This window comes from Peromyscus californicus, unplaced genomic scaffold (assembly GCF_007827085.1).
Source record: "Peromyscus californicus insignis strain IS unplaced genomic scaffold, ASM782708v3 Scaffold_13__1_contigs__length_99412109, whole genome shotgun sequence".
Classification (NCBI taxonomy): domain Eukaryota; kingdom Metazoa; phylum Chordata; class Mammalia; order Rodentia; family Cricetidae; genus Peromyscus; species Peromyscus californicus.
This window is the reverse complement of record NW_026294424.1, coordinates 74917304-74944457: the sequence shown is the minus strand read 5'-3', so window position 1 is coordinate 74944457 and position 27154 is coordinate 74917304. Positions and strand designations below refer to the sequence as shown.

The 27154-nt window shown below is 38.0% G+C and overlaps 1 protein-coding gene across 36 annotated transcripts in view; it reads right to left on the bottom strand.

Annotated features, from left to right (window-relative positions):
- Adgrl3 (adhesion G protein-coupled receptor L3) overlaps positions 1 to 27154 on the bottom strand; it is a 754357-nt gene that overhangs the window by 168190 nt on the left and 559013 nt on the right. For all 36 annotated transcript variants that reach the window (XM_052735282.1, XM_052735248.1, XM_052735252.1 and 33 more), the window contains 2 exons: positions 5786 to 6091; positions 3754 to 3857 (listed from right to left, as the gene is read on the bottom strand). In XM_052735282.1, coding sequence (XP_052591242.1) covers positions 3754 to 3857; positions 5786 to 6091 — 410 coding nt within the window. The remainder of the gene's footprint in view (positions 1 to 3753; positions 3858 to 5785; positions 6092 to 27154) is intronic.

Sequence of the window (27154 nt, the reverse complement as noted above, 5' to 3'; positions counted from 1 at the left end):
GTTTCAAGAGGTATTTGCTTAAACTGGGTGAGATAGTATACAGCTGTAATCCTAGCTCTAGGAGGCACAGTCCAGACAATCACTGCAAGTTCCAGGACACCCAGGGTTACACAAAGAAATCCAATTCAATATAAACAATCAAAAAAAAGTATACCTAGAAGTCTTTATTTATGAAGACAAAACAATCCCACTACCCATAAGAATACTGAAACTAAGCACTATAAACGTATATGAGAAAACTTTCTTGAAGTAATTTGTTAAGTAAACTAAACCATCTAAAGGTATGCAAAATAGAAAACACAGATTTTGTTTTTGAGATGTTGAGTTCAATATGGAGTGTAAGTTGATGCCAGAGATAATTTTATAGCCATCATTAAAGTGGATAAGAGAACAAGATTTGTTACCACAAATATTTCAGTAGGCTGGACTCTGATCTAGCATGTTTCTTTTCAGTAAAGAAAAATATTTTGAGTCAGTTGGAATATGTATCTGTCTATAAATGTCTAAATGTCTCCACATTTGTCTTCCTTTTACTTTTTTTTTTTTTTTGGTTTTTCAAGACAGGGTTTCTCTGTGTAGCTTTGTGCTTTTCCTGGAACTCCCTCTGTAGACCAGGCTGGCCTTGAACTCACAGAGATCCACCTGGCTCTGCCTCCCGAGTGCTGGGATTAAAGGCGTGGGCCATCACCGCCGGCCCTTTTACTTTTTCATCCGTACATTTATCCGTATTTCCAGCCATCCATCCCTCATGTGGATGAGGTTTTCTCTCCTCCTACTTTTAGGTAGCCCCTCTCATTGGAATGAAGATCCTCTGGGCATCATTTCTTCCCCTTTTCTGTACAGAGTATACTTATTAAAATTAAATATAATCATTATGGAAGTACCTTACCTAGTTTGTTTATAAAAAATTCATTCATGAGTTTGTAGCACCTTCTCTCTAATGAAATGTAATCCATTCTCCATTGTCACATAAAATTTACTCTTTAACTGTGTCAGTATAGAAGTAATCCGAATTCATTTGCAAGTCCCAACCACCAATATTCATTGCCTGTTTTCTTCCTTCTAGACTGATTGATGGGAGAACAGCATAAATCATATTTTAATGGAAATAAGTTTGCTTTGTTCAGTTAAATAAAGCCTCCTAGTTTTTTTTTTTAGTTATTCCTAGTATTTTTTTTAGTTGCACAATTGTCATCAATAATAGTGTTAATAAATATAAAGCAAACATTGCTATTCAAATTAAGGATCTATCCTCTTTTACAGATGAGGGGACTAATGACGAGGTTAATGTCTTATCCACTAGAGTTCAGCTATAAAAATCTTCAGGCCAGTGCCCTTTCCATTCAAGTCCCCAGGTGTTCCTTAGCAGTTCTATAAAACCAAGTGGGGAATTATTATGGACTATACGTAAACATCAAAATAAATTGTATTCTATGAAAGCAATGTGATTAGATGGTGTGGCTTTGAGAGAAGGGTCTTGAGGTCAAAGCCTTCAAAGATGGGATGGGTACTCTTATGAAAACAGTATCAAACAGCTGCTCAACCTGAAAACTGGCCCTTACCAGAAACTGAATCTGCCATCAACCCAATGTTAGGTTCCCCAGCAATAGGAAATAACATCTGTTGTTCATAATCCACGTAGTCTGTGCATTTTGTTATGACAGCCAAATAAGGCAAGACAAAGGAGCATCATGCTTCAGGGAACTTTTCACTCCCAAGCTTTCTACACAGATAGACAAGGACTCTGTTTCAGTGAGATGAGGGGGGACAATATAATATTATTTTTTTTCTTCTTCTACCTTCTAACCTAGCAGGCAGAACAAAACAACAAAACAAAACACAATGGCAGAAAAAAAAAAGGAGGGCGTGGGTAGACAATGAGCACAAAGGAGATGCCATGGAAAGGTAAAAGGAAGGGAGGGGAGGAGATGGGGAAGGGGAAGGAAAGGGAGTGAGGAAGTAGGAAAAGAACTCGATCCTGGTAATAGTCAGACTCAGAGTGGCACATAAAACAGACACAGCCAGGAAGGAAGGGTGGAGAAAGTGAAAGAGCCTGCTGGGGAGTCCATGTGGCTGTGAAAGTGAGAATGCTTGAGTCACAGGCTGGCCAGTGCATGTGCAAGCAGATTGTGTCAAAGACAGAGTGGGCAATCGGAAGCAGCCTCCCCGAGCCTCCCTGATGAAGGCTGCTGGAGACAGCCTCAAAAGATTCTTCTGAGGACTTCATAAACTTAACTCATTGTTATAAATTCCAGTTGACTAAATTCTTTAATTTGAATGTAATTATAATCTATCCTAACTCCATAGACTCATCAGGATTAAACAGAAACGCTCCGGATGAACAAGACCTATTTATTATAAGACAAAAACATCTCCTCCATGAATCAAATGGGCAACAGCTGTCTGGTCTTTAAAAGGAATTATCTCTTTTGTCCTAAGATTAGCAGGGCTGCAGAGGAAAGAAGGGAATTAACTATCATTATCGGTTCAAGTCACCCGGTAATTTCTGCAATGAAATAGCCCAACCATATTCAGAAATTATCATGAAAACACTCAGCTTTCTAGGTGAATTATTATTGAATTTATATTAACCCCTGGGCTAAGTATCTAGGGAACTTTTTTTTAAAGTTGCTAATGTAAAAAGATATGCTGCTGATCTCTTAGTCTGGTCACATCCAGTGAGAGTTATTTGCCCCGGGGTCTGAGCTACATTGTAATAAAATCAAAGGACATAAAAGCTGTGGCAGAAACAGGGCTGAAATTGGAGAAGCGTCATTATGAATAGCAACAAGTATGGAGATGCATATGTAAAAGAATCACAGGGTCAGTAAAACCACAGTTCTTCCTTGATCGACGGTGCACAGATAGTGATAGCTCATTTGTGAAATGATCTGCTGGATAGGTATTTATGGATTATTATACAAAATATTATTGAGGATAAGCCTGGTTAAAAACAAATACAGAACAGAGTAAATGGCACAGGCAGGCTTTTAGGAAGGCCATCATTTGTAATATTTTCAGGGGGAAAAAATTCAGAAATTCCACAGCATGGCTAATGTGCCAGAGAAGGACTCTTCATTTTAGGAGTGCATAAATCCACATAAATTGCTGTAATAAGGATCCTTCCCATAGCCCTTTTGGCATAAATGCACATCTGGTCTCTGTTTGTAATGAAATCAATTCGAAGCCCCACAGCACATTAATAATAAAAATGTTCAACATATTGCAACTGAATAAACTCAAATTTGAGTCTGAAGATCTCGTCACACATGTGTATACTTTTAGCACTGATAGATGATTAGGCTACACAACATTCAGCAAGTGGCTTAGGATTCCAGAGGTAGAGCTTTCTACATTATTTTATTATTTCCAGAGGGAAAATCCAAATGTATGTAGGCTTAAAAATTCTGCTTGCAAAAAAAAAAAAAAATTGCTTGCTTAATGGGTAGTGCCTCTTGGATGTTTGTATCTGTATACAGCTCATGGCAAGATAGAAATGTGATTAATAATAAACTCATTATAAATATAATAATGCCTGGCTTAGAGTAAGTTCATGGATTTGCAATTTAAAAACAACAGAATCCTGGAATTAGCACATAATGTGTTAGAGGTTGTCTTTTACATTGAAATTCTATTAAAATAAAGAACTGTTGTGGATTTACTTTTAAAAGTATCCTATTTGGTTTTCGGCACTAGTCATCAACAACCAAGAGACAGAGTCTGCTAAGCCTTCCTTGTGGGTTTCATATTTACCTTCTGTGTGATATGATTGACCCAAGGAGAAGAGCAGTTGCTGAGATCTGGTCCTTGGGGATCCCATATTCCATCAGGAGCAAGGCATAGATAAGTCGACACACCTATAGAAACAAAGTAACACTCCTGTTTCAAATACTCAAATCACATTTCTTAGAATAGCTTCAGTCTTCGCTATGCATATGTATAAGCAAGGATAAAACTTCGATAATTGTATTGAGGTAGTGTCTATTAAACTCAGATACAATGTTTTGAAAGTAAATGGCATTGGACAAATGTTGAACAATAAATTAAAAGGATTCAATGTTTTTAGAGTCTTGTTGGCAACCATAGTGGATGTAGGGAAGAGGTTCATGAATTACGACCTTGGATAGCTTGTCTTCATGGACCTTTTGTTTGAGTCTGCAGGGGTAAGCAATGAAGGTTGTCAGGAAAACAAGGTAGGAAAGGCCATTTTGAGTAGAGGAGACATATGGCTTTTGGCAGACGTCAACATTAACAAAATGGAAAGTCAAGGAAGCTGGACCATTAAACCCATTGTCTACTATGCTAGAAATTAGTGAAGATCATTAAGAAGAAAAGAATGGTTAGATTCAGGTTTCAGAAAAGCATCCCTGGCAGCGAAATAGAGGGTGGATCTGAATGGAGTTGTGCCTAAAGTGCAGCAGCTATGACTGGAATTCCATGAGAACCTGTGTGGGCCTGGCCTTGGGGTCTAACGAGAATGCAGAGAGCTATTGAAATTGGGGCTCAGTATACTGGCAGTACCATTTAAGTCCTGGGAGAGCTTTAGAAGGGTTCCACTAAAACGCCTCCCCAATTTTCACAATACTGATCTATCTTCAAATGCAGGTTCTTACTGATGCTCACAGGCTGTGTCTAGAGCACCAAGGCTGCTCTCATCTCTTTTTCAGAGAGGAAGAAACTGACTTTAGATATAAGAAAGAAGTTAGTCTTAAATAGCTTTCTGAGTCCAATGTAACAAATAACTTTAGAAACACATATTCCCATTCTTTTTCAGAAAGAAAAAAGAATGGCGCTGAATTTTTAAGCACTTTGTTAAAAATGAAAAAATGGGTGCTTATATTAAACAAGACTCTCTAGTGTTACCAACACTCCGTGTATTATGGAATCTGGGGTGACATACCCACATGGTTAAAGAAAACAAGTGAATAATGTCCAAAGACAGTCTATAGGAGTATATGTATATACAGCAACTGTACATTTATTTTATTCACATATTTTGAGAAATAGTGCAAATATTTTCAGTGTGTCAAGTATTATGAAGGGGAACACAAATGTCAAGCAAGGCAGTATATTTGTCTTAAAAATGGTAAATATGACTGCAACCTTGGGAATATTATAAATTATAGCAGAAATAAAACAGATTCAGAGGTATTTAGTTCTTAACTATTTCTTAGAAGAAGCAGAGGGGATTGTTCTTTATTGAATGCTGTGAGTGGGAGATAGCTCCTGATAGCAGGCCCATGACCATGTCACATGCCTTTTGCCACTAAAGAACAACTACATAATTGATGAAAAAGACATTCATGCTTTCTCCTTTTTTAAATGTAAGATGTGATCCATGGTCATCATGCACTGTAGAAGAGCACACAGCTCAACTTCTGCTACCCATATTTACCCACCACTGAGAAACACAAAACAACCTGGATACAATCCAGTGACAGTAGAGGGATGTTGTGAGGAGGGCCTGGCTCTGTGGAGCATCATCTGACCCCCAGAGCTAACACGGCAAACTGTTATACAAAGGTATTTCTACCAAATTCTCACCTGTGGCTTCTGCAGGTTCTGCTATCAAATGCTGATCATACAGCACTCATATGGTTGAGCTCATAACCTAATCAAATTGTAATAAATAAAATAGATGGTAACGACCAAAGGAAGAGAACTCAGAGGAAAGAAGACAAGAGGAGAGAAAGAAAGAAAGGAAAGGGAAAAAAAAAGAATGTAATATGAAGGCATGAACACAAAATTAAGGCAGGCCAGGCCAGGCTGGCAGGGGCAGGCTCACCGATGGTTCCTGCTGGGCAGGGCTGCTTTGCTACTTGCCCCTGACGGGTCTTAAACCACATTATTTCCCGGGCCTCCACAGCTTCACAGCTCTCTTCCATAGCTGGAATTTGGGAGGCTGCAGATGGCAGCAGGTGTGTGGTAATGTCATCCAGCACCTCCACAGCTGGGGACGGTGTGCTGGTACTGCGGTTTCTTCTGCCTGGTAGGGATGGCGTGGTACTCCTCCCTATGTTCCAGGTAGTGGTCCGGAGAGTGGTGCTGGTGGTTGTGCTTCCCATGCCCAGGGGGCCTGTGGTAGAAATTCCTGAAACACAGTTGGAAAAAAAAAAAACAAAACAAAACACCTACATTGCTTGCTCATAATAGGACCTCAGGAAGTCCCAAGATTATAAATCACTTATATTTGACTGTTGAGAGAATATTAAGGAACTAGATAGAAATCCATGAACTCATTTTCATTTTAAACATGACAAAAGCATGCCAGTACTGAGGTGTCAGAATGCCACTTGAGTACCAAAACAGCCATTTGACAACGACTGCCAAACACAGGCTTTGGAGGTTGCTTCTTTTTCAACTCTAATCACAGAAAATAAAATCAGAGCGCAGTGAAACTCTGTAAACTTCTTAATGCTTTCTGTCAACAGCGAATTAAAACCTTAAACCCTCTATTTAGAATTTCAAACTTGATCTGGAAAAAAGTTAAGATATTATATTCATATTAGATGCTATGGTTTGAAAGTGAAGATTCCACCACAAGCTCTTTTGTGACAACTTGGTCCATGAATGGTGACCCTGGTTTGTGTATAATTTGTAGGAAGTGATGCTTAGCTAGAAGGAGTCCGGCCAGCTGGGGGTGGGGGGGGGGCGGCTATGGGTTTTATCTCTGTCAGGTGCTAGGGGAGCTCTCTGATTCAAGGAGAAAGGCGTGAGCAAGCTGACTCAGACTCCCATTGCTTGGACAGATTCAACCCTTGTCATGCCCTGCTGGCCATGCTAGACAACAATGAACAAACTGTGACCCAAAATAAATCCTCCCTTATAATAATTAATATATTAGAGAATGTAAGTTTCTAAATATGACAAAGGCAAAAGAATAAAATGACAGAGAGAGAACAAAAATGGAGATTTTACATACTTAATTAATGAAAAAAGAGATCACAGATTTGAAGAAGAGCATGGAGCAGTATATGGCTGGGGTAGGAGGGAGAGAAGGGAAGGGAAAAATATTGTAATTTTGTTATAATCTCAAAAAGAGCAATTCTGATTATAATCTCTTACTACACATCACTTGAGCACCTCAGTGGTCTACCCACACACTTTGAGCACTAACCCAATGTGGTGGTATTTTATTTGTGCTGAAATGTAGTGATATTTTATTTGTGCTTTGATAAATAAAGCTTGCCTGCAGATCAGGAGGAAAAGGCCAGCCATTTTAAGTAAACAAAACCAGGTAGCACACACCCTTAATCCGATCACTTATCAGGCAGTGTCTTGGTGTGTTCAAGGCCACACTAGGGAACAGAGCTAAGAGTGGTGACACATGCCTTTTATCCCAGTACCAACCATAGAGACCTGGAGGTCTGTACAGACAGGCAGTGACAAGGAAGTGAGGTAGCTGGGCTAAGAGCCAATGAGAGGGAAGAAAAGCAAGGCATATAAAGGCGTGAGTAGACAGGAATTAGCTCGCATTTGGAACCTGCAGAGCTGGTGAGGTAAGGTTGGCTAGTGGCTATTCCTATTTCCCTGATCTCTAAGGTTTTCACCCCTATATTTGACTCTGCGTTTTTTATTTAATAAGACTGTTTAGAAATTCATCCACAACCCAACTTTAAAAAACAATCAAACTTGGCTTACTAATGCAAGTGTCAAGTACTTCCTAAGAAGTTATATTGCTACATCATTTTAAAGAATATTTTTCTATATGAGGAAATGTATTCTAAATGCCAAGTAAAGACGGTTAGTGATAAATGAATGGAAGCACATCAAAGTTATCCACTCTCAATAAGGGAATACTCCTTAACAGAATTCTCTTCCTGGACAAATATATTTATATTCTTACTGTGGGGTTGTCAAAGTGCACTACATATACACACTGAATTTGTAGCACTAGAAATCAAAACTACCAGCTTCTCTTACTGACAGGAGACTACAAGGGCACTCACTGGCTCTAGCCTGGTGTAAGCTTAACTCATAATAAAAAATTTTGGGGAGTCCTTGACAAGTTTGCGGTCATTCGAGGTCTACCTGATGTAAACTAACTTTAGAGTGATAAAAGTCTGATTGTCTACCCTCGGTTGCCTCAGGAGAGATCCCACATTCATCAGAAAGACTTTGCTGTACATAAAACTTCCCAGTCCAGCACTGATATGCCAGAGGCAGAGGATATTGATTTCCAAACATCAAATGACTGTAATCGTAGCATTCCTATCGTGAGGCTCTCTGACTTTGTGTTTTCTTTGTTTGCCTTACCTTCTCAGTTTTCTGCCTTCTCTTTGTTTTCTTTGTATATGAAAGAAAAGTGGACAGGGGGAATGGTAATGTAGGCTATTATAACTACGACTGCTTCAAATTGAGACAAGAAGGCAGAGTGTCTCTCTTCTGTTCCTCTCCCAAGTATATTATATACCCCAAATTGCTAAGCTTGGCTGAATGGGTCTCTTCCCTCTATCTGAAACTTGTATAGTTTTTTCCTTTCTTTCCCAAGTCACTGCTGTACCCAGAGTCCGTCACCATTGGTGAGTGAACACAGTAGGGTTTTGAGTATTTTCCTGACAGCTACAGCAGAGTAGAATGGTCATCCTGTTTAGTGTTTGACTGTTTCAAAATAAACGCTCAGGGTTCATAAAATACAGTGATCAACTCTGATGTTTGCTATGGGTTAACTAACTTTTAACAAAATGTTTCAAAATGTTAAATGAACACAATGCTTTAGATTAGAAAAAACAAAACGAGACTAAAACATATTTAGATATCTGCAAAAATATATGGAAAACACCATTGGGAGGTAAAAATAAATTGAAAATTAAATACTTAACAATGCTAAGCATTTTCAAAAATTCATGTGAATGTGTCATCACTGCAATGCAAGGATATCTTGAATATTTTCAGGTGATTTTTTTTTTTAAATGATAGGGGTTTTTTTTGTTTTTTTTTTTTTTTACTTTTTGCTACTGGGGGAATGTTAAGGCAATAGTTAAAAGTGAATCTCATGTGTTTTCTCTTTAATTTAAATAAAGCTAGTTCTCATTTGTACTTGTGAAGGGACCACTTAGAGGAACTGTGAAGCTTTTGACAGGAACTATAATCTTTTCATTGATAATAAGCTGTAGTTTTTATTTCACACAAAGCCTTGCTCGTTCTTTGTCTTTTTAAGTTTGATCACGTAAAAATGGAGATTCGTGGAGTTACCTGTTATTAGCTAAATAATCTTATGCTCAAATTAACTTGTTTTTCGAACCTCTTTGGGCTAGAGGGGGAAAAAAGGCTTTTAAAATAGACACTGTTTTCAATTGTCTTCTTTGTTGAGAATTATACAGGCAGTGCAGAATGCTTTCAAGATGAATGCCTTTTTTAATACTGGGTATTTTAATTAGCATGTAACTAGAAGGGAGATTAGTTCAGCGATGATTTTCTGTATAAAAGTAGGTAGTTGTACAGATGTACAAGAGGGGCCTCCAGCCTGCCACCTCAACTGCACAAGTCACACAGGACAATGGCAAACTGCCACAGGATATTTGCTTGTGGTGACTCCAGCCTTAAAACTTTCAAAGAGATTTTTTAGTATATATTTGGTATGTGTCACTGCATTCCAGTAAGTGAGCCAGTGTTTTGAAGACTATATCATCACCGCAAAACATTTTAGAAATAATAGCACCATGTAACAAAACGTAGTAAAATAAAAATAAAAATCATTATTTTTCTTCTCTTTTTCTAAAATTAACTCACTCAGAGCATTTTCTAACTTTCCCAGAGGCATTTCTTAGAGTAAAAACTGAATGGTGTTATTCTCCCTTTCAAACTCTGAAATAGTTTCTGCATATTCTCCAAACAAAACTCGAACTTTTCTACTTCATGCTCAAAGACCTTCATGAGCTTCTGCAGGTCATTATGAACACTCTCATCTTTTTAGCCATCATCATTTAAACCACACAGGACCAAAGTCCAGCAACTGCAGTGACCTTCTCTGTCACAGGGTATCGCTGCCCCGTTTCCCTCTCACTATGCCCCTATCTCTCCTTTGAGTCACAGATTACATGACATCCAATTCCATCAAAGAGCCTTCCCAAATTCCCCAAGCCTGGCTTATACACTAGCATGTGTTCTGTTAAAATTATTTCTTCAGAAGTTGGCCTTACCCAGGGTAACTGAGCTCTAAGTTAAGACAGGCGAACATTGAAGATAGGTCAAGTAAGGAAGCAGTAGAGGCAGAAGATCAGTAAAAATGGGGAAGACTATGCAAATGAAATAGCATATGACAGCTAAATGTCTCTTAATGACCAGTCTAGAAAATTTATCTTATAAATGAATCTGTGCTCACCACTAAAGAAAACCACTAGACAACACAAAGAGTCAAGAACCTGAGAAAACGAATGTCTTTCCCTGAAAAGTGGCTGTAAATCAATACAGTTAGAGTAAAGCAAATACGCTCCTGAAAAAAAAAAAAAATACTCAGCTCAATACAGACAACCTAATTCTAAGAATCAAAATATAATTTCTTTCCTAAGAACTGTGTCACCGAGAATTGTCTAAAAGTGGGAAGTCTTCAGTTCTGTTGGAATTTAATCAGAGTAACAGTCATTTTTTAACAACCACCTATGCTCTCCTCCTCGCCCCTTTCTTCTCACTGCTATGGTGGGACCCTATGGGTACTGCTGGATGCCAGCTGTAGAAGAGTTAAATACTAGTGGCATACACGATGTCCCTTGAGGTTGGGAAAGACCTTGTCGTACTAAGAGCTAATGACAAAGGAAAACTCGGAACCCTCAGAAATGCCATTGCCTGTTGGGTTCCAGCCCCCATGACACGCTGTGAGAGTATCTTGGTCTTCCATAAGGAAACGCTGAAGTGACACTGTCTCCATGGCTGCTACTGTACAATCTTACCTGAAGACAGAGCAAACCTAATCAGACTGTGGGCTAAGTGTCTATGTGCTGTGAATCTCGGAAAGGCTACTGTGTGAAAAAGTAAGTTTGAGTGACTACTTACATTCAGCATTTTATCTTAGTCGAATGTTTTGCTATTTACCATCCTTACCCTTCCCAGTGTGTTTCATAATAACAGATAATAAAATGCCATATTGAGTTTCCCTTCATAGCCTTACATTACCCACCCACACATACATGCAAAAAAATTCCTCCCCATTCTTCTGACTCTTGATATGTAATGTCTATAGCTTATGTAATTTTTATTATTTGACTTATTTTCTTTAATTTTTTTTCCTCCAGCCTATCTTAAACTATTAGTACTTAGAATGTTAGTGCATGTTTTGTAGACTATACAAACAGAAAATGTGAAAAGAATGATGATTTTATAGTGATTGATGCTTTGCAATACACTAAATTATGACCAAAAATATAGAGAGATTAATAATATGAATTATCAATTTTAAAATGAGAAAACATGACCTCAAATAATAAGTGACTCATCATCATACAAACAGGAAGTGACTTGTTCTTTTCTTGTTGCATATTTCATGTTTATAATACTTTGCTGTGAAAACTCACCTCTGGCTATGTACATATCTGAGATTCTAGTACTTGGGGCGGGGGCAGTGGCCAGATGATCACGAATTATAGGCCAGCATGGGCTGCACAGTGACAGCCTGTGTGAAGCAAACAAGAGCTGTTGGTTTAGCAGTAGAATGCTTCTATAGCCTGTATGAAGTCCCGAGTTTGATCCCTAGCATCCGAAATCATCACAGGAATGGGGAAAAAAAGTCTGCCATCCTGAATTGCTTTATGCTTCTACAGTTATTAGTCTTATTTAATCTTTGAAGACAATACTGAAGGAATAAAAATATTCTAGGAAAGCATGACTATCCTTGATTATATGGCGTCTGTCATTTGGGATAAACAGCTTTTGAAAGATTTAATACTTAAGACAGAAAAGACAGCTACGTCATCTTGATGTGAATTTCACTTTACAGCCACCGCTCGTTCTACTCATGAAAAACCTACAGCTTCTCTTTTCAGTTCTCCATTTTCCTCGTCCCTGTCCTGAATGCATTACTCTCTTCATGGCTTTCCTGTTACAAATGTTTCTTTTGTATCAGCCTCATTTCAGTAGACAATATTCTGGCTGACTGCAAAAGCACTTTGTGCTCTGCACTTGCCAAGTGTTCATTTGAATCCAAGGTCCATTACTAGAGCAATCCTCCCAAGGGCCCGATAGAAGAAACAAGAAAGCTAAAACCATCCCGGTGCTGAGCATGGCTTTTGGCTATGCGTGCAATACTCAGGGTAGAAAGATGTTCTCCCTGACCCCTGTGGATAGCAAGAGGTGGTAGCGTATTTGATTAGACACAGTCTTAAAAGTGAAACATTGATATTACCCATCAAGAAATTATCCAGTTCCTTTCAGAATTCATTTGTAAGACTTGGCTGCATGGCTGCTTGAGAGTGGAATACTATAGACTATCAGCCATGTGGAGGGATATTTATTTCTGTAATTTGATCCATTTACGTCTCCTGGTTCTCCCTTAGGATAGTATCCTTATTGTAAATAGAGGAAATTAAGTGTTTTAATAAACATGAAATTGTAATGGCCTTATTATATATGATAATAAGTGAAAATATAAGATTTTAAGATACTCGTCTTAAAAAAATCTACATGTTAGATACCACAAAGCCAGATACCACTAAATTGTTTATGCTTTTAATTATGCTTCCATTACTTTTGGGCACCTTCACTTATCGTGATGATTATTTTCCCTATGCTTTAATTATGCTCCAAATACACTTTGGGTGGGTATACACATCTTCACAGGTGAGCTGACAGAAGTCAAGTCAATCAATTCTTCCAAGTCTAAATCCTGCAAGTTTTCATACCTGGCAACTTTATGTAATTTGAGTGGCAGGACCTGGATTTCAGTCCAGATCTATCAAAAATCTCTCCCTGTCCACTAGGACAAAGTTGTTGCTGCAAATAGAGTGAACATTTACACGTTTATAGCTGGGTAAACACATAATGAATTTTGGTATTAACTGGAGCCAACAACTGCCCCGTATACTTTTTAAAGGCATCTATCGTGGGGTAAGCAGTGTTGTGAGCACATCTCGGAGACTGCTCTAACTCTGAAAACAGGCCTGTGAGAACTACCATCCACAGTCTTCGCTTTAAGATGGTGAAACAGGGGCATCAAGTGACTCATTAGTTTTCCAGGGTTACAAAGTCAAAGTAAGAGGAGCGGGACACAGGTATGGCTCAGGCAAACGCGGGCTACGGAGAGCCGGTAGTTGACCTATGACAGAGCAGCTGGCTCGCTTTAGCTCAGGGTAGAGGGTGCAGGCCTTACGGAGATTACCCATTTTGTTAATGACATTTCTAATTCCTCGGTGGGCTCAGACCTGCTACATAACGGAACTCCCTTGGTGCCTAAAATAATATTCAGTATACAAACGAGCAATGAAATATTGTGTCTCTACTATTTTTTTCTAATTTATTACATGCCAAAGAGTGCTCTGTTAATCTCAATTCATAAATGAGACACAGAGAAAGGAGACTTCTAGTCTTATGGAACTCAGAGGTAATAAACCAGCATTTTTTTTTTAACCAATTAAACTTGTTCTTTGACAATTTCATGCCTGTTTATATGATATTCTGTTCTCTCTCAGTCCCTGTTCTCTTTTCTCCCCTTCCTGTTATCCTTCATCCTTAAAGGCCAGTTTCCCACATTCAGGCTTTTTTATTTTGTGACCCACTGAGTTTGACCAGGACTATCTGCCTAGGTAAAAATTTGAAAGCATCCATTGGAGCCTGGTGGGCTCACTCTTGGTACACAAAAGCAGTGAATGTCACTTAGAATTTACCAGTTGCCAGCAGTTCATCAGGGAGAGAAATGTCCCATGAACCCTGTCTTCATCCAGGAATAGCTGTTGATTAGACCAGGCTTGTGCAGGCCCAACATAAGCAACCACAGCTGCTATGAAATCATAACTACAATGGCTGTGTCAAGCTCTGAAGACAGCATTTTGCAACTCTTCTCCCTATCTTCCAGGCTTTTCCATTTTTCTGGCCCCTCTTCCAGAGTGTTCCTTGAATCTTAAAGGGATGGTAAAGATGTTCTGTTTAGGGCTGAGCATGCAAATTTCATGTATTTTAATTTTCTTAAGCAGCCATGAATATCTATTCAATACTTTTCACTGTGCTTGGTGATGGAGGGGCAGCCAATTTCATCCGGGTCTTAACATGGCTAATTTCTAGGCATTAACATGACTGGTTTGACTCCATATTCTCTGATGAACTGATAAACATTTGATGTAATTTTTCAAGTGTCAAGAATCTAGCATATGTGACATGCCTATAAAATAACTTGATTGTGGATGCTTGGAGAATTTATATTTTCCATGCACATATGCACATTTCTAAGAAACTGATAAAAAGCAAGGTCCTATATCAGGGTGGCTACTGTTCTTGGTTATTTTTGAAAAACTGTTTGCTTATATTCAGAAACTGGGAAGGAGTAACAGCAATCAGGCTATGTCCTGTTCTTTTTTACTCTGTAATATCTAAAACAGTGGTTTGGGGTTTTGTTTGTTTATTTATTTATTTCCAGGCTGTGCATTGTACCTGAACACTCTACCTTACAAGCAGCTTTTGACTTCATTTTGAGGGAAGATGATGACTGCAAACTCTAAGATGTCCCAGAAACTGTACCATCAATCAGGGACCACCTACCCAGAAGAAGCTGATCAACTGAATTATTCCTGGGAATAAAATGGACCCAGTCTATAAATTTATTGGCGTGAATTGAGAGTAGAGGAGACATAGCGTATTAAAATCCTATCAGGGAAACTAGCGCAGGATCTTATTAAACATTTCAGACCAAGGAAATGGCATAACTCTCTGTTGGGCTCCCTAACTTGGTCATTGCTTAATACTGTGATAGCATGGGCCCACATCAACCTATCATCTCACACCTGGTGTGTGTCAAAGACCAAGGCCTCCCTAAGTTGCTCCTGGAGCTTTGTTTGAGCTCTGTTACCTACTTGACTGTCTGCCCATCCACCTATTTGCCACTCTGTTCCTAGATCTGACCCACTGTTTCCTACTCCTAATCCACTGCCTTCTTTAGACCAAGTTCAGTCTTAAAACTAGCAGCTGACTTCTGTCTGCAGCATCACTCTCAAACCTGATTCCAGCAGCCCTGAGGGTGGCTCCCTGCAAGTGCTGGTCTAGTTCATTCTCTTCTTAGTTAGGCTCTTCTGCAGTCCACTGCTGAAACCCTTGTGACCTCTGCTGCAGCCTCTTTAATGTGTACTTATTTTGTAACCTATACATGCGCATACAGGAATACAGATAAGTATACTGTGCACTCTGTGATATGACATTTAAGATTAGTAGTTAACACTGAAATAAAAGAATCTACAATGTAGGCAGATTATATGAGAAGTCACTGTCATTGAAACTGCTGAACATTATGAATTCATTGTTATTCAATAGTTTTGAGATTGTTGAACAACATAAATGTGTTTGTCTGTTTCTGGCATTGCACACTTACAACAGTAGATTATTACATTGCTTTCCAAGTATAAAAATAAACTCCAACTTTGAATAGATATTCCAGCATTCGTTTTTTATAAAATTAAAAATTAACTTAAGAATAAAACCATCAGAACAGCAAGATGCTACAGTGACAGCATCCAAGTGGACGAAGCAAATGGTTTTCTCAAGAATCTTTGGTTTTTTTGAGACAGGGTTTCTCTGTGTAGCCCTGGCTGTCCTAGAACTTGAGTTGCAGACTAGGCTGGCCTTGAACTTACAGAGATCCACTTGCCTGTGCCTCCTGAGTGCTAGGACTAACGGCATCCACCACCAATGCCCGGCTTCCTCAGTCATCTTGTAAGCAAGCCATTCTACTGTATTGTTTACATCTTGTGAAGTCAAACATCCACTTTTGGCATGTAGCTGCTTTAATACTGACAAGACTGCTAACTATTGCATTTGCTCAGTTTTAAAAACAGGAACAGGAAGCTACAGAAGTGTTGTGTAACCGATACTAAAGTTCAAGGAAAACCAAGGTTATGTTACAATTACTTCTAAACAATGATCAGTGTACAGCATATAACACCTGATAGATAAATTAAATCGTCTGTCACAGTCATATTTAAACTGTGACTCTTTCTGAAGACAAGGAAATTACATACTCTTTTTTTTCTCATGCAAATACACTATCTGCCATGTAACAGGCATTTGTTTTCAATGTAAAATTTTCCCTACAAACTCTGGTGATTGAAAACTTAGTCTCCAGTCAGTGGTGTTGTATGATCCTCCAGGAGGTGAGGCCTGCTTGGTGAAAGGTTGATGCTGTTGCACAGACCTTGAGGAGGATTGTAGACCTGACCCCCTTCTTCTCCATCCCTGGTCTACCCAAGTGTTCACATGCTCCCCCAGCTGCAGCCGTGGCTGGGAGTTGATTCTGCTGTCATGTCTCCCTTGCTATGAGGGGCTGCACCTCTCCTCTGTGATTCCAAATAAACCCTTCCTCCTATAAATTGCTCCTTTCAAGTATTTTATCAGCAAGGAGAAAAGGAACCAGGATGCTGGGTAAGCGACAGGATAATTACATGAGCTTTATTTTGAAAAGAATTTTCAGGAGATCTGCGTGTAATGCAGTATCTTGATTATACTGTGACTTTGCTAAGGTTGGATAAAAATCTGTGATCATCCATGCCAGAAGACGTAGAAAGATTTAACAACCAAGTGTTAATGTTCTGTTTATGCAATTTAACATCCACAAGACAATCATCAGAAAACTATTGATCTACAGGCTCAAGAAACAAAGTGTTTCTATAGAATTATGTATTTTTTTAATTTATACATTAATTTTAGCAGCCATACTTTATTTTATGTATTGCAATGCTGTTTACATATCAAGCAACACTATAATAGACTGAGTTGATATAATTTCAAACGGAAGAAAAAGAGAACAATTTGAGGTTACAAAGACCCTCACCCCAAAATTACTTTTTAAAAATCACTTTTCTTTTCTTTAAGCAAATAACCTGATGCTTTGCGATGAAACTAAATACATTTTTCATACAAGAACCATAAGTAACATTCCTTAAATATTTACCCCAAACACATTTAAGTGTATAATATCTAGACAAATAAGCAAACACTGACATTCACAGCAGGACAAGGTTTCATCTACTCCTCGTTGCACTAAAAGGCAATATTCCTACTTCAGAATTCCTTTCTTCATTGACAACAGACAGGTGAGCAATGTCTGATAGCTTGTGTTTGAGGAATCAGGCCAAAGCATTTTGTGATATAGATTTGGAAACAGAGCTCTTCTTGATCTTTTCTAAGGCAAATGTTTTCCAGGGGTCTTCAGACTCAGAAATTAGTAATATTTCCTCACTTACACAGCAATTGATTTATCTGTACAGTCATTGGCAACAATTCCTACCCACCTTTTTCTACACTGATAAAGTAATAGCACAATGCCCATTCACTTTTCCCCAACTGTTTTCATTTTCACAGGACAAGCCCTGGTTTCCATAAGCAGTTATGGAATTGAAGTGCTTGGGGAAGTCTGCCAACTGCAGTAACTGCACTTCTTATATTTATTTCAGTATCTGATACACGTTAAGTATTCAGGAATAATAATAGTACAATCAAATTCATATTATCTTAATTTACTGTATAGCATATCAGGAGAGTTAAAAAGTAACATCTGCCTTAGACAGGTGACTGACTTCCTGCATTATATAACAAGAGAAGCTAGGCTATCTAAAGTCAAATTATAAAGTTTATCTTTCTACTCAGCCTCTGAGACTCAATACTATTTTATGTCTCCCTTTATCTCAGCCTCCTGCAGAAGATAATCAGATTACTATTGGTCTCGAAAATGAAACATTTTTTTCCTTCAAGAAAGAATAACATGAGTTGGAGATAAGGCTCACTGGTAGACCATGTGCTTAGTATGTGCAAGGCCCTAGGTTTAATCTCCAGCATAAAAAAAGGAATTATAAATTACTATAAAATATTTTTTAAAATAATTTATCCATGAAATATTTCAAAAATTTAGATGAGAGGATATTTGGGCATGAATGATACAACAATCTCTTTTTAAAAAATATTAAGTACTTAGATTTGAGAGTAAAATGGGACAGAGGGAGAGACAGAGAAAGGAGGGTCACTGTAGTAGTTTGAATGGAAATGGCTCCCATAGGTTAATGCAGTTGAGTCTTTGTTCCCAGTTTATGGAACTTTTTGTGAAGGATTAGGAGGTAAAGTATTGTTGAAGAAAGTGTGTCGCTGGGAGTGGGCTTTGAGGATTCAAAAGCCCACACCATTTCTAGTTATCTCTCTCTTTCTCTCTCAGATTCACCATTGTTGTCTCAACACGTAAGCTCTCAGCTATTGCTCCAGCACCACCTTGCCAGCTTGTCTGCTGCCAGGTTCCTCATCATGATGGTCCTAGATTCAGCCTCCAAAACTCTAAGAAAGCACCCAATTAAATATTCTACTTTATAAGTTGCCCTGGTCATGGTGTCTCTTCATAGCAATAGAAAAGAAACTAAACAGCCATGTTAAGCTAATGTTAAAATATATAATAGGAAGTATATACACCTATTGTAGAATTAAAGTTGTAGACTGAACTCGAAACTCAGAAGTCAATAAAAGATGATAGAAATCTATACAGAGCTTATTGTCCTGGAAACATAGCCTGAGCTTCACATGAGGAAGTGTTCTAAATTTGTATAAGACTCTCTGCACACCAAGTTCTTAAGTTCTTTTCACAAAGCACCATAAAGATAAAGATTATTGGGATTGAGGCTATAGCCCAATCACATAGCACTTGCCTCATAACTATGAGTCCCTGGGTTCGATTCCAAGTATCACAACAAAAGAAAACAAAAACAGTATCACAAAGACTGTTGCTCTCCTGCCTTGCAACAAGTATACTTTTTTTTCAGTATCGAATGACATGATGAATGTGCTGAATTAATAGCTGTTGAATAGATGCACTCTATTATCAACAACGTAGGCATGACAGACTAACTCAAAAATAGTGTCATTGAGACTCACTTATCAGTTCACTGATGGGACCAGAGATAGTTATCCTAAGTCTTTATGTCATTTCCCTCTCTAACATGATCTTATTCTACTTGAAAGCTTTTTTTTTTTTAACTTTTAAAGAATTTGAGACCTATATGAGATTCAAAAATGTGGAATTATTTCAACCAGAGTCCCTGAATGATGATAACATATATAGCTAAATTTTAATGTCAGAGCCAGGATAAGACATCGGTCCAGGGTTCCTGACTACAGTCAGTACATTTCTCAGTTTTCATCTCCTCTGAACTCGGTTGTGCCCACTCCCGCATAAGTGTTGAAATTCCAGCCTCATGTAACTCAAGAATGTCACTGTATTGCAGACAAGACCTTTTAGCAAGATTCAGGTTAATTGTGCTTTGGGGACTGATCCTTACACAATGGCAACTGTTCTAATAACAGATTAGTACAAGGCACAGACTGAGTCAAGATATGGGAGGAAAAGGCAAGAACAAGGTCATCTGTGAGCTTGAGCAGAAGGTGTTAGATAAAACCAGACTTAGATACTTTGGTATTGGACTACCTTGGTATTTGTGAGAAACTACATTTCTGCCTTTTAGTCACTCAGTTTTCTGACATTTTGTTAGAGTTTCACCCAACAAAAGTAATATGTTACCATCTTTAAATAAAATTAAATCATCTCCATGTCTGTGTTTGTTAGTTCCCTGTAATGTTACCTCATGTGCAGATTTGTGTGACTACCACCACGGTCAAGATGGAAAACTGGTCCACAACTGTAACAGAATTGCATTATGCCAGCTCTTCATATTCATACCCAATTATGTCTACTTCTCTCTCCAGGCAGCCACTCACCTGCTCTCCATCTCTGGGGTTTCATTGTTTCAACCTGCTCTCCATCTCTGGGGTTTCATTGTTTCAAAGATGCACTTATAAATGGAGTCACACAGCATGGAGCCCTTATAACTGACTTTTTTCCCACTGAGCAGGAGGTTCCTCACCTCAGGGCCCTCAAGCTATTCTTCCTGTCAACAGTGAAATCATCTCTTTGCATTGCTCTGTAGATACCAACAATCTACCTCTCGCCTTTGAGCTGAGGTCATTGTTGGAGAGTAAAAATCAGATGTCTTTGTTTAAAAGCTCCCCACTGACCCCATCAACTCACAATCCTTAAATGGGATTTTGAAAGCCTTACAATCCACATGCTTCCTGTTTTGACTCCTGCTCTAGTCACCGCTGTGCGTTCGTCTCCCTATTGCCCAAACCACCTTCTCATCCTCTACAGTCAGGGTGCTCATTTCTCTGATAGAGCCGCCCATCTCAATCTTAACCCTTCTTTCTTCCTAGACCTCATCTCTTTGGGTCCTGATCGATTGTGCTTGTAAGAAAATGGGGGAAAAAATGAATGAAATCATCATTTTTAGTAACTCATATTTGTATTCAATGTATTGCTATTTGGGGATATTGATGAAGGAAAATAATTTAAGGTTCATTGTTGGAAGCTGATCACATTTTGCACCATTAGCCAAGTAGACCGAGGTAAATAAAGAAACGACTGTGAAGCAGCTCTTATACTACTTTTTATCCTTGAAACTTGGGTGGATCTATAAACTAGGTAAGTGATGTTCAGAAAAAATAAGGAAAACAGACTCATAAAGGTTAATGCAATGTTATCCTGGCCCATATTGCTTCTGGCACATAATTGATGTTAAGTAAATATTTTAAATTACATATTGTGAATATATAAGAGATGCAAATAGTACAAAGACCCTTGGAAGTTATTTAAGGGAAGACTCTTTTTCTCTTTTTGACTGTATAACTACCACCCTTATCCCCAAAATTATGTATCTTGAGTGCAATTTATATAAAACAGAAATCTGGATCTCTCCTGTGGAATTGCAAAGTACACTTACAATCTGACACATGATAATATTATCTGCTATCATCTGTGAAATATTGTGAATATGTTTTACAGTCCAAGACTGAAAGATTTTGAAATAGTACCTGAAAAATCATGGATTGTTTATAGACTATCAGAGAACACAAATGATAAAAGATTCAGTATAGCCATAAAATTTGCTCAGCAATATCTGTAGTACTTTGCTAACAATGAATTGCTCTAGTGTTTACCTTTCTATTATTACTCAACCTTCCAACTTTGAAATTAGTTTCCAATAAGGAGTAAAAATTAAACTAGCTTAATTATAGTCAAGGCTAAACAAAATTCAATATCAAGAAATGAACTATCTGCATATACTTAAGTATATGGACAGAGTTTCTTAGCAAATCTCTATTGAATAAAACTTATTATAATTACTTTTAATGGGTGCTAGAAAGATGCAGCCCCTAAATATAGTTAGATCAAAGGTCTGTTCCTTTTAGATGCCGGTAACTCTAAGAGTCAAGAACCCTGAAGAAATCAGGCCACATCCCTGTTTCTCTGCCCCTGGGACAGAGAGTTAATTAAGAAGCTGTTCAGTACTGTGATTTCTCTAGCTCCTAATTCACAGTCTTTCTCTGTACCTGGCCCTTCCATACTCCTGGTCATATGGTGTGAGACATTTATTTCCCTGTCCCTCCTATTTCTTTTGCTCTGTGCCTTCATAACCCTTAATGGAGTGAGGAGATTTGTAAGCAGCAGATCCTGCATGTTTATTCTCCATCTGGAGACTAAAAGTATGGGACTGGAACTTAGCTTTGATTTCATTTTCTGGATTCAGAGCATCCAATGGAAAGCTCTCTTTTCAGAGGTAGAGACACTGTCTCTGGGAAGATGATTACATTTATAACATTTTAACACACATCTTCCAAGAAGACTTTCAATAATGGTTTTAAAGAATGACGTGTTCTGTGCGAACAGAGGCAGCTGTGAGACAAGTTGCTGAAATCTACAGCAATCAAGAAACCAAAGCCAATATTTCAAGCATCAATAAACAAGTGAATACTGCCATGCACATGGACTTGAAGACAGGCTCTCCCCAGTCAAGATTCAGCTGAGAAATTTGCCTACAGTTCATGACAACTAAAGCCTTTCTGAGGACCCAGCTAAGCTGTGCCTGGACTCTTCACCAAAAAAAAAAAAAAAAAAAAAAAAAAAAAAAAAAAAAAAGTTAAGACAATAAATCATTTTAAGCTATCCATTGTTATATAGCAGTAACATTATTTGTAATAAGGTAAGGCCCATCTGGATTTATTTGTTTGTCTTACTGTAGTAGTAGTAGTTTGAGAGTTAGAATTTAAAATTTAGGATATGATTGTGTGTTCATATCCTTATTTGAGCAGGACTTCTCAACCTTGGCACTAACTGATGTTAGATTGCATCACTCTCTTGCACGTATGTGGGCTTGAGGAATTGTCCTGTGTACTGCAAGATTCTTACTTATGTCTGTGTGCTATACTCACTAAATGCTGGTAGCAGTCATCACTGCAAAATGCCATTAAAAACCATGATATATCTTTTTGACAGCAAAACAAACACAGTTTAAAAACCACTGAACTACAGGCGTTTCTTCACTTACTTCTAATCCATGTTTGCTCAACAAATTGGCTAGTGCATGCTGATAACAGGATTGGGAGCTTTTAGATGTATAATAATCTTTACCTGAAATGGATAGATGCTTGCTTTCTAATTTGTGAAAAGGCTCAAAGGTGATAAATAAAATGAAATTGGATAGCTTTCAAGAACACAGATTATATTTTACTTTCTTTGTATGTTGATTTGGTGTTTCTAAAACACACTTCCACTAATCACGAGTTAATAGTGAAAAATCGGTATTATCTGCTGTTTTACACTTGAGAACATGAATAATGAGAGATGAGAAAAACAATGAAAAGTGCAAGCCCAAATCACCTCAGCTCCCTCTCTGAGCTGGGTTAGGGTTGGAGGAATTGGTGAGGAAGGGAGAGACTGCATATGCTTCATGCTCTCTGATCTCAGATACTGCAGTACACAGTGATTCTGGCAGTCTCCTGTTTCCTCCATACATTGTATTAGCCTGCCAACATGTTCAAATGCCTCTAGTGTCCAGATGCATTCTGAGTGAGAAATCTGAAATGAAACTTCCTGCTTCACTGCCACTCCAGGAGATGATCACAAGCCATTAGCTTTCACACAAGCTCACATCACAGATGTGTTCTCAAGCTAACCATATAAGAAAGGAATGTGGGAAAACAAACAAGCCTGCTCTCTGAAGCACATTTTATATTTTCCTTTACCCACTTTTTATACACTTGGTTTCACATCATTAACATACAAATCATACTGCACTCGGGGACATCTCAAACAAAGACCCATAAGCAAGGACTGTGATTTCCTTATTGGTCTGTAGATTTTTTTTTTTCCAAGAAGGTGAACATATAATGGAATCTGATCTTAGAGATCTAGTGAAAGATTATAAAATGTAAGAGATGGACAAAAAGAGAATGAAAAGAAAGAATGGAGACGACTGTCAAGGTTATAATTAGCAGTGGAGTTAAAAGACTACAGTATCACAAAGTAATAGCAAAGGTAGTGCACCCTGTAAAAGAACAAACAGAATGCTGGAACATGATAATGGGGGCTCAGGAAAGGTTGTGTTACATACATACTTTTCTTCAATGATGCCAGGGGCAAATGGAATGTGATAGATCTAACTAATATTAAAAAAAAAAAACTGGGACAGGTAGAAAAGACATTTTGTTTTAAAGAAGCAGATCGAATTTTAAAATTTCTTGAGATCTAGAAAAAAAGGATAGAAAAATTGAAGAGCCAAAATATTAGTAAAAATCTTAATTAGGAAATCATTTTGTATTTGTAGGATCCTTAAGAACCATACACATGTGAGCAAATGAAGGAAAATCATATACATATTATTGCAAAATTATAATTTGTTATGTATTCATATGCTTATTTTTGCATATGCAAACTAATGGATCGTTTATAAAAAAACAGGATTAAACAAGGTATTATCAAAGTTTGAGGGCCGGGCAGTGCATGCCTTTAATCCCAGCACTTAGGAGGCAGAGCCAGGTGGATCTCTGTGAGTTTTAGGCCAACCTGGTCTACAGAGTGAGATCCAGGACCAGCACCAAAACTACATAGGGAAATCGTGTCTTGAAAGAACCAAAAAAAAAAAAAAAAAGTTTGAAATCAGGTCCATAAAATAAATGACAACATATACAAAATGGGAAAAATGAAGTTATTTCCTTATATTCCTATTTAACAGATAATATCACAATGAAAAAAATTCATATATTTATATAAGATAGTGTGCATCTACATGTGGTGATATTTTATTTGTGCACCCCAATAAAGCTTATCTGTGCATCAGAAGGAAAAGCCAGCTATTATATTAAACATAGAGATTCATCTGGATCTCTGGGAGTTCAAAGCCACACTGAGAACAGAGCCCGGTGTGGTGGCACACACCATTAATCCCAGCACTAGTTAACTATAGAGGTCTGGAGGTCTGTACAGTCAGACCGGAAGTGATAGAGCTGGGCAGAAAGAGGAAAGTGATGTAGCTGGGCGGAGAGAGGAAGTAAGATGGCAGGGCACAGAAAGGATATAGGTGTCAGTATACAGGAAGTAGCTCTCTCTTGGGCTAAGGATCTCCTAGCGATAAGAACATGGTTGGCTTCTTTATGCTTCTCTGAACCCTCAGTTTTCACCCCAATATCTGACTCCAGATTTTTTTATTAATAAGACCATTTAGCAATTCATCTAACATCTACTGGGAAGCAGGTGGAAAGAACACAAATATGCATCACTAGAGGGTTTACGAAGTGGTCCATACGTTATTGCCATTGAAAATGAGCATCATATATGCTATAGACATATAGGATGTATAAGTATAGACAGATATAGAAGGAGTTTATACAGAGCCTCAGCAGAACACCAAAAATTCATAAGACCTAACAATGTATGTAACCTTACAATCATATAAAACTTGAGTAACTATCATAGTACTGGAAAACATCATAAGCAATAACAAGTATGACTATAGGCATAGATCCAATTTTAGGGTTAAAATGTTTAGATTTTTATGATACTAATAAGAAAAGTGCCTCTATTTTTTCCACACAATTCTCTCTTATTTTAATTCTCTAAATTTTTAACCTAAACTCCTTACTTCTCTGAAAATTACATAAATGTGCATTTATAGATAGGCCTTTATAGAAAAATGTTATAAAGAATAAGTGCACTTGTCATATCAATATTGACTTATTTATATAGCTTATCATCACTATCATATGTACTGAATAAAAACATTAAAAAAATCAATCTTAAAAATAAATTCATGTTATTACCTATATTGAAAAATACTAGGATGCAAAACTAATTTCTAAGTTCTCTGCTGACCACTCATAGAAAGAAATTTCAGCTATGTTCATTTTTTGGAATATGGCAGATGCTTCTCAAAGTAATTTACTGTCGTCAAAACACATAATTGCAACATTTTGATTGAGTGACATTTTCTATAAAGAAGAGAAGACAGATTCGCCTGTATTATAAAAGCAAAAAATCTCTTATTTCTTATTAAGTTCTCCAAATGTATTTGAAAAAGAACTTTGAAAAATTATCAATTTTATGTAATTCCTCCTGTGTGTCCTTCATATACAAAACTGCATTTTATAGCTCCTACTTTAAACATACATAGTTTAATCTTAGTTTTCACTGACTATCCTTAAGATCTACCTCACATAAATTCGTTTGCCTTGCAATTATTTAGAAAAATGTATTTATTCAATCATCTCAGAAGGAAAATGCTACTGGCTGTCCAAAACAAGCCAAAAAGGCATATCCAAGAATCAGGGCCAGGTCTGTGTGATTTCTGAGGTGCATCAACTCTACTTAACAGGGAGAAATTTTGTTTTGTTTCCGACTGTACAGTCTGCCTACATTCCCTATCTTGCTTCACCTGCCAGAATATTTTCTTATAGGTTTGACTTCTACCTCCTGTCTCTTGGCTCACACTCCATTTCTTCTTGAACTTTTTATTTGAACCTTTAATTGTACTCCATAATCATATCAGTGACTGCTCATATGACCACCAGATGGATATTGAACAAGCTGTCCCCAAATCACGGCACTTCAGAATTTGAGGAAGCAGCTGGAAGAGATCATAGAAGCAGGAAAAACACAATGCCTTTTTTTTTTCTCAAAATTTGGAGATAAAACTATTTAGCTGGACTCTGAAAATAGGTCAGAAGACTCTCTTCCCAGGAGAGTTCCCTTTGTCCCCAGGAAGGGACTATCATCCAGTAACATCTTGAATGTGGACAAACCCGCCTTGTTAAGTTCCCACTGCCTCATTACCACTGTATCACACCACACTTGGCTCAATCACATCTTGCTAAATTGCTGCTTTCTTCAACAGATTTAACCAAGATTGTTTTACCTTTCCACTGGGCTTTCATGTCTGGAGGTGTCGGAAACACCTCCAACTTGAATTCGGTTTCTTCTGTCAGTCTGTTTTTGCCAGTAGTGAGCAGGGGAGATGATCTAGGGGTGGAAAGCACCTGCTGTGCAATTCTATCAGCAGAGCTCAGTCTTAGGAACCCAGCTTACAGCAGGATGTGGTTCATGTCTAATCCTATGGTGAGTGAGGGGCTGAGACAGGAGGATTGCCAGGAAGCTTGAGGGCCAGCTAGCCTGGAGTATGCAGTGTGGCAGAAACAATAAAAAAGACCCTGACTCAACAAGGTGGAAGGAAATAACTAGTACCCAGAAGTTTACACACACACACATACACACACACACACACACACACACACACACACACACACACACACACACTCCATTGCACAAGCACTCCTCCCCCCTGCCAATAAAAACAAATAAATAATTTGTTTTTGCTTGAAAGATGTACCTGTGATGGTACTATTTTTGTCCTTTAAAACCTAAACAACAACAGCAAGGACCTACCATTTTCTTGCCCCGCCTGGTACATACACTAAGGTATGCAAACACATAAATAAACTAAAACTAAAGTTCATTTACATTTAGATGTTGTACTGCTTACTTTTACTAAGATAAGAAACCAGACAGAAGACACTTAAGAGAGGAAAGGTCACAAGAGGGTATGGTCCATCTTGGTAGGGAAGGTATGGTGACTGTAGTGAGTCAGTCTGTGACAGCATAAACCTG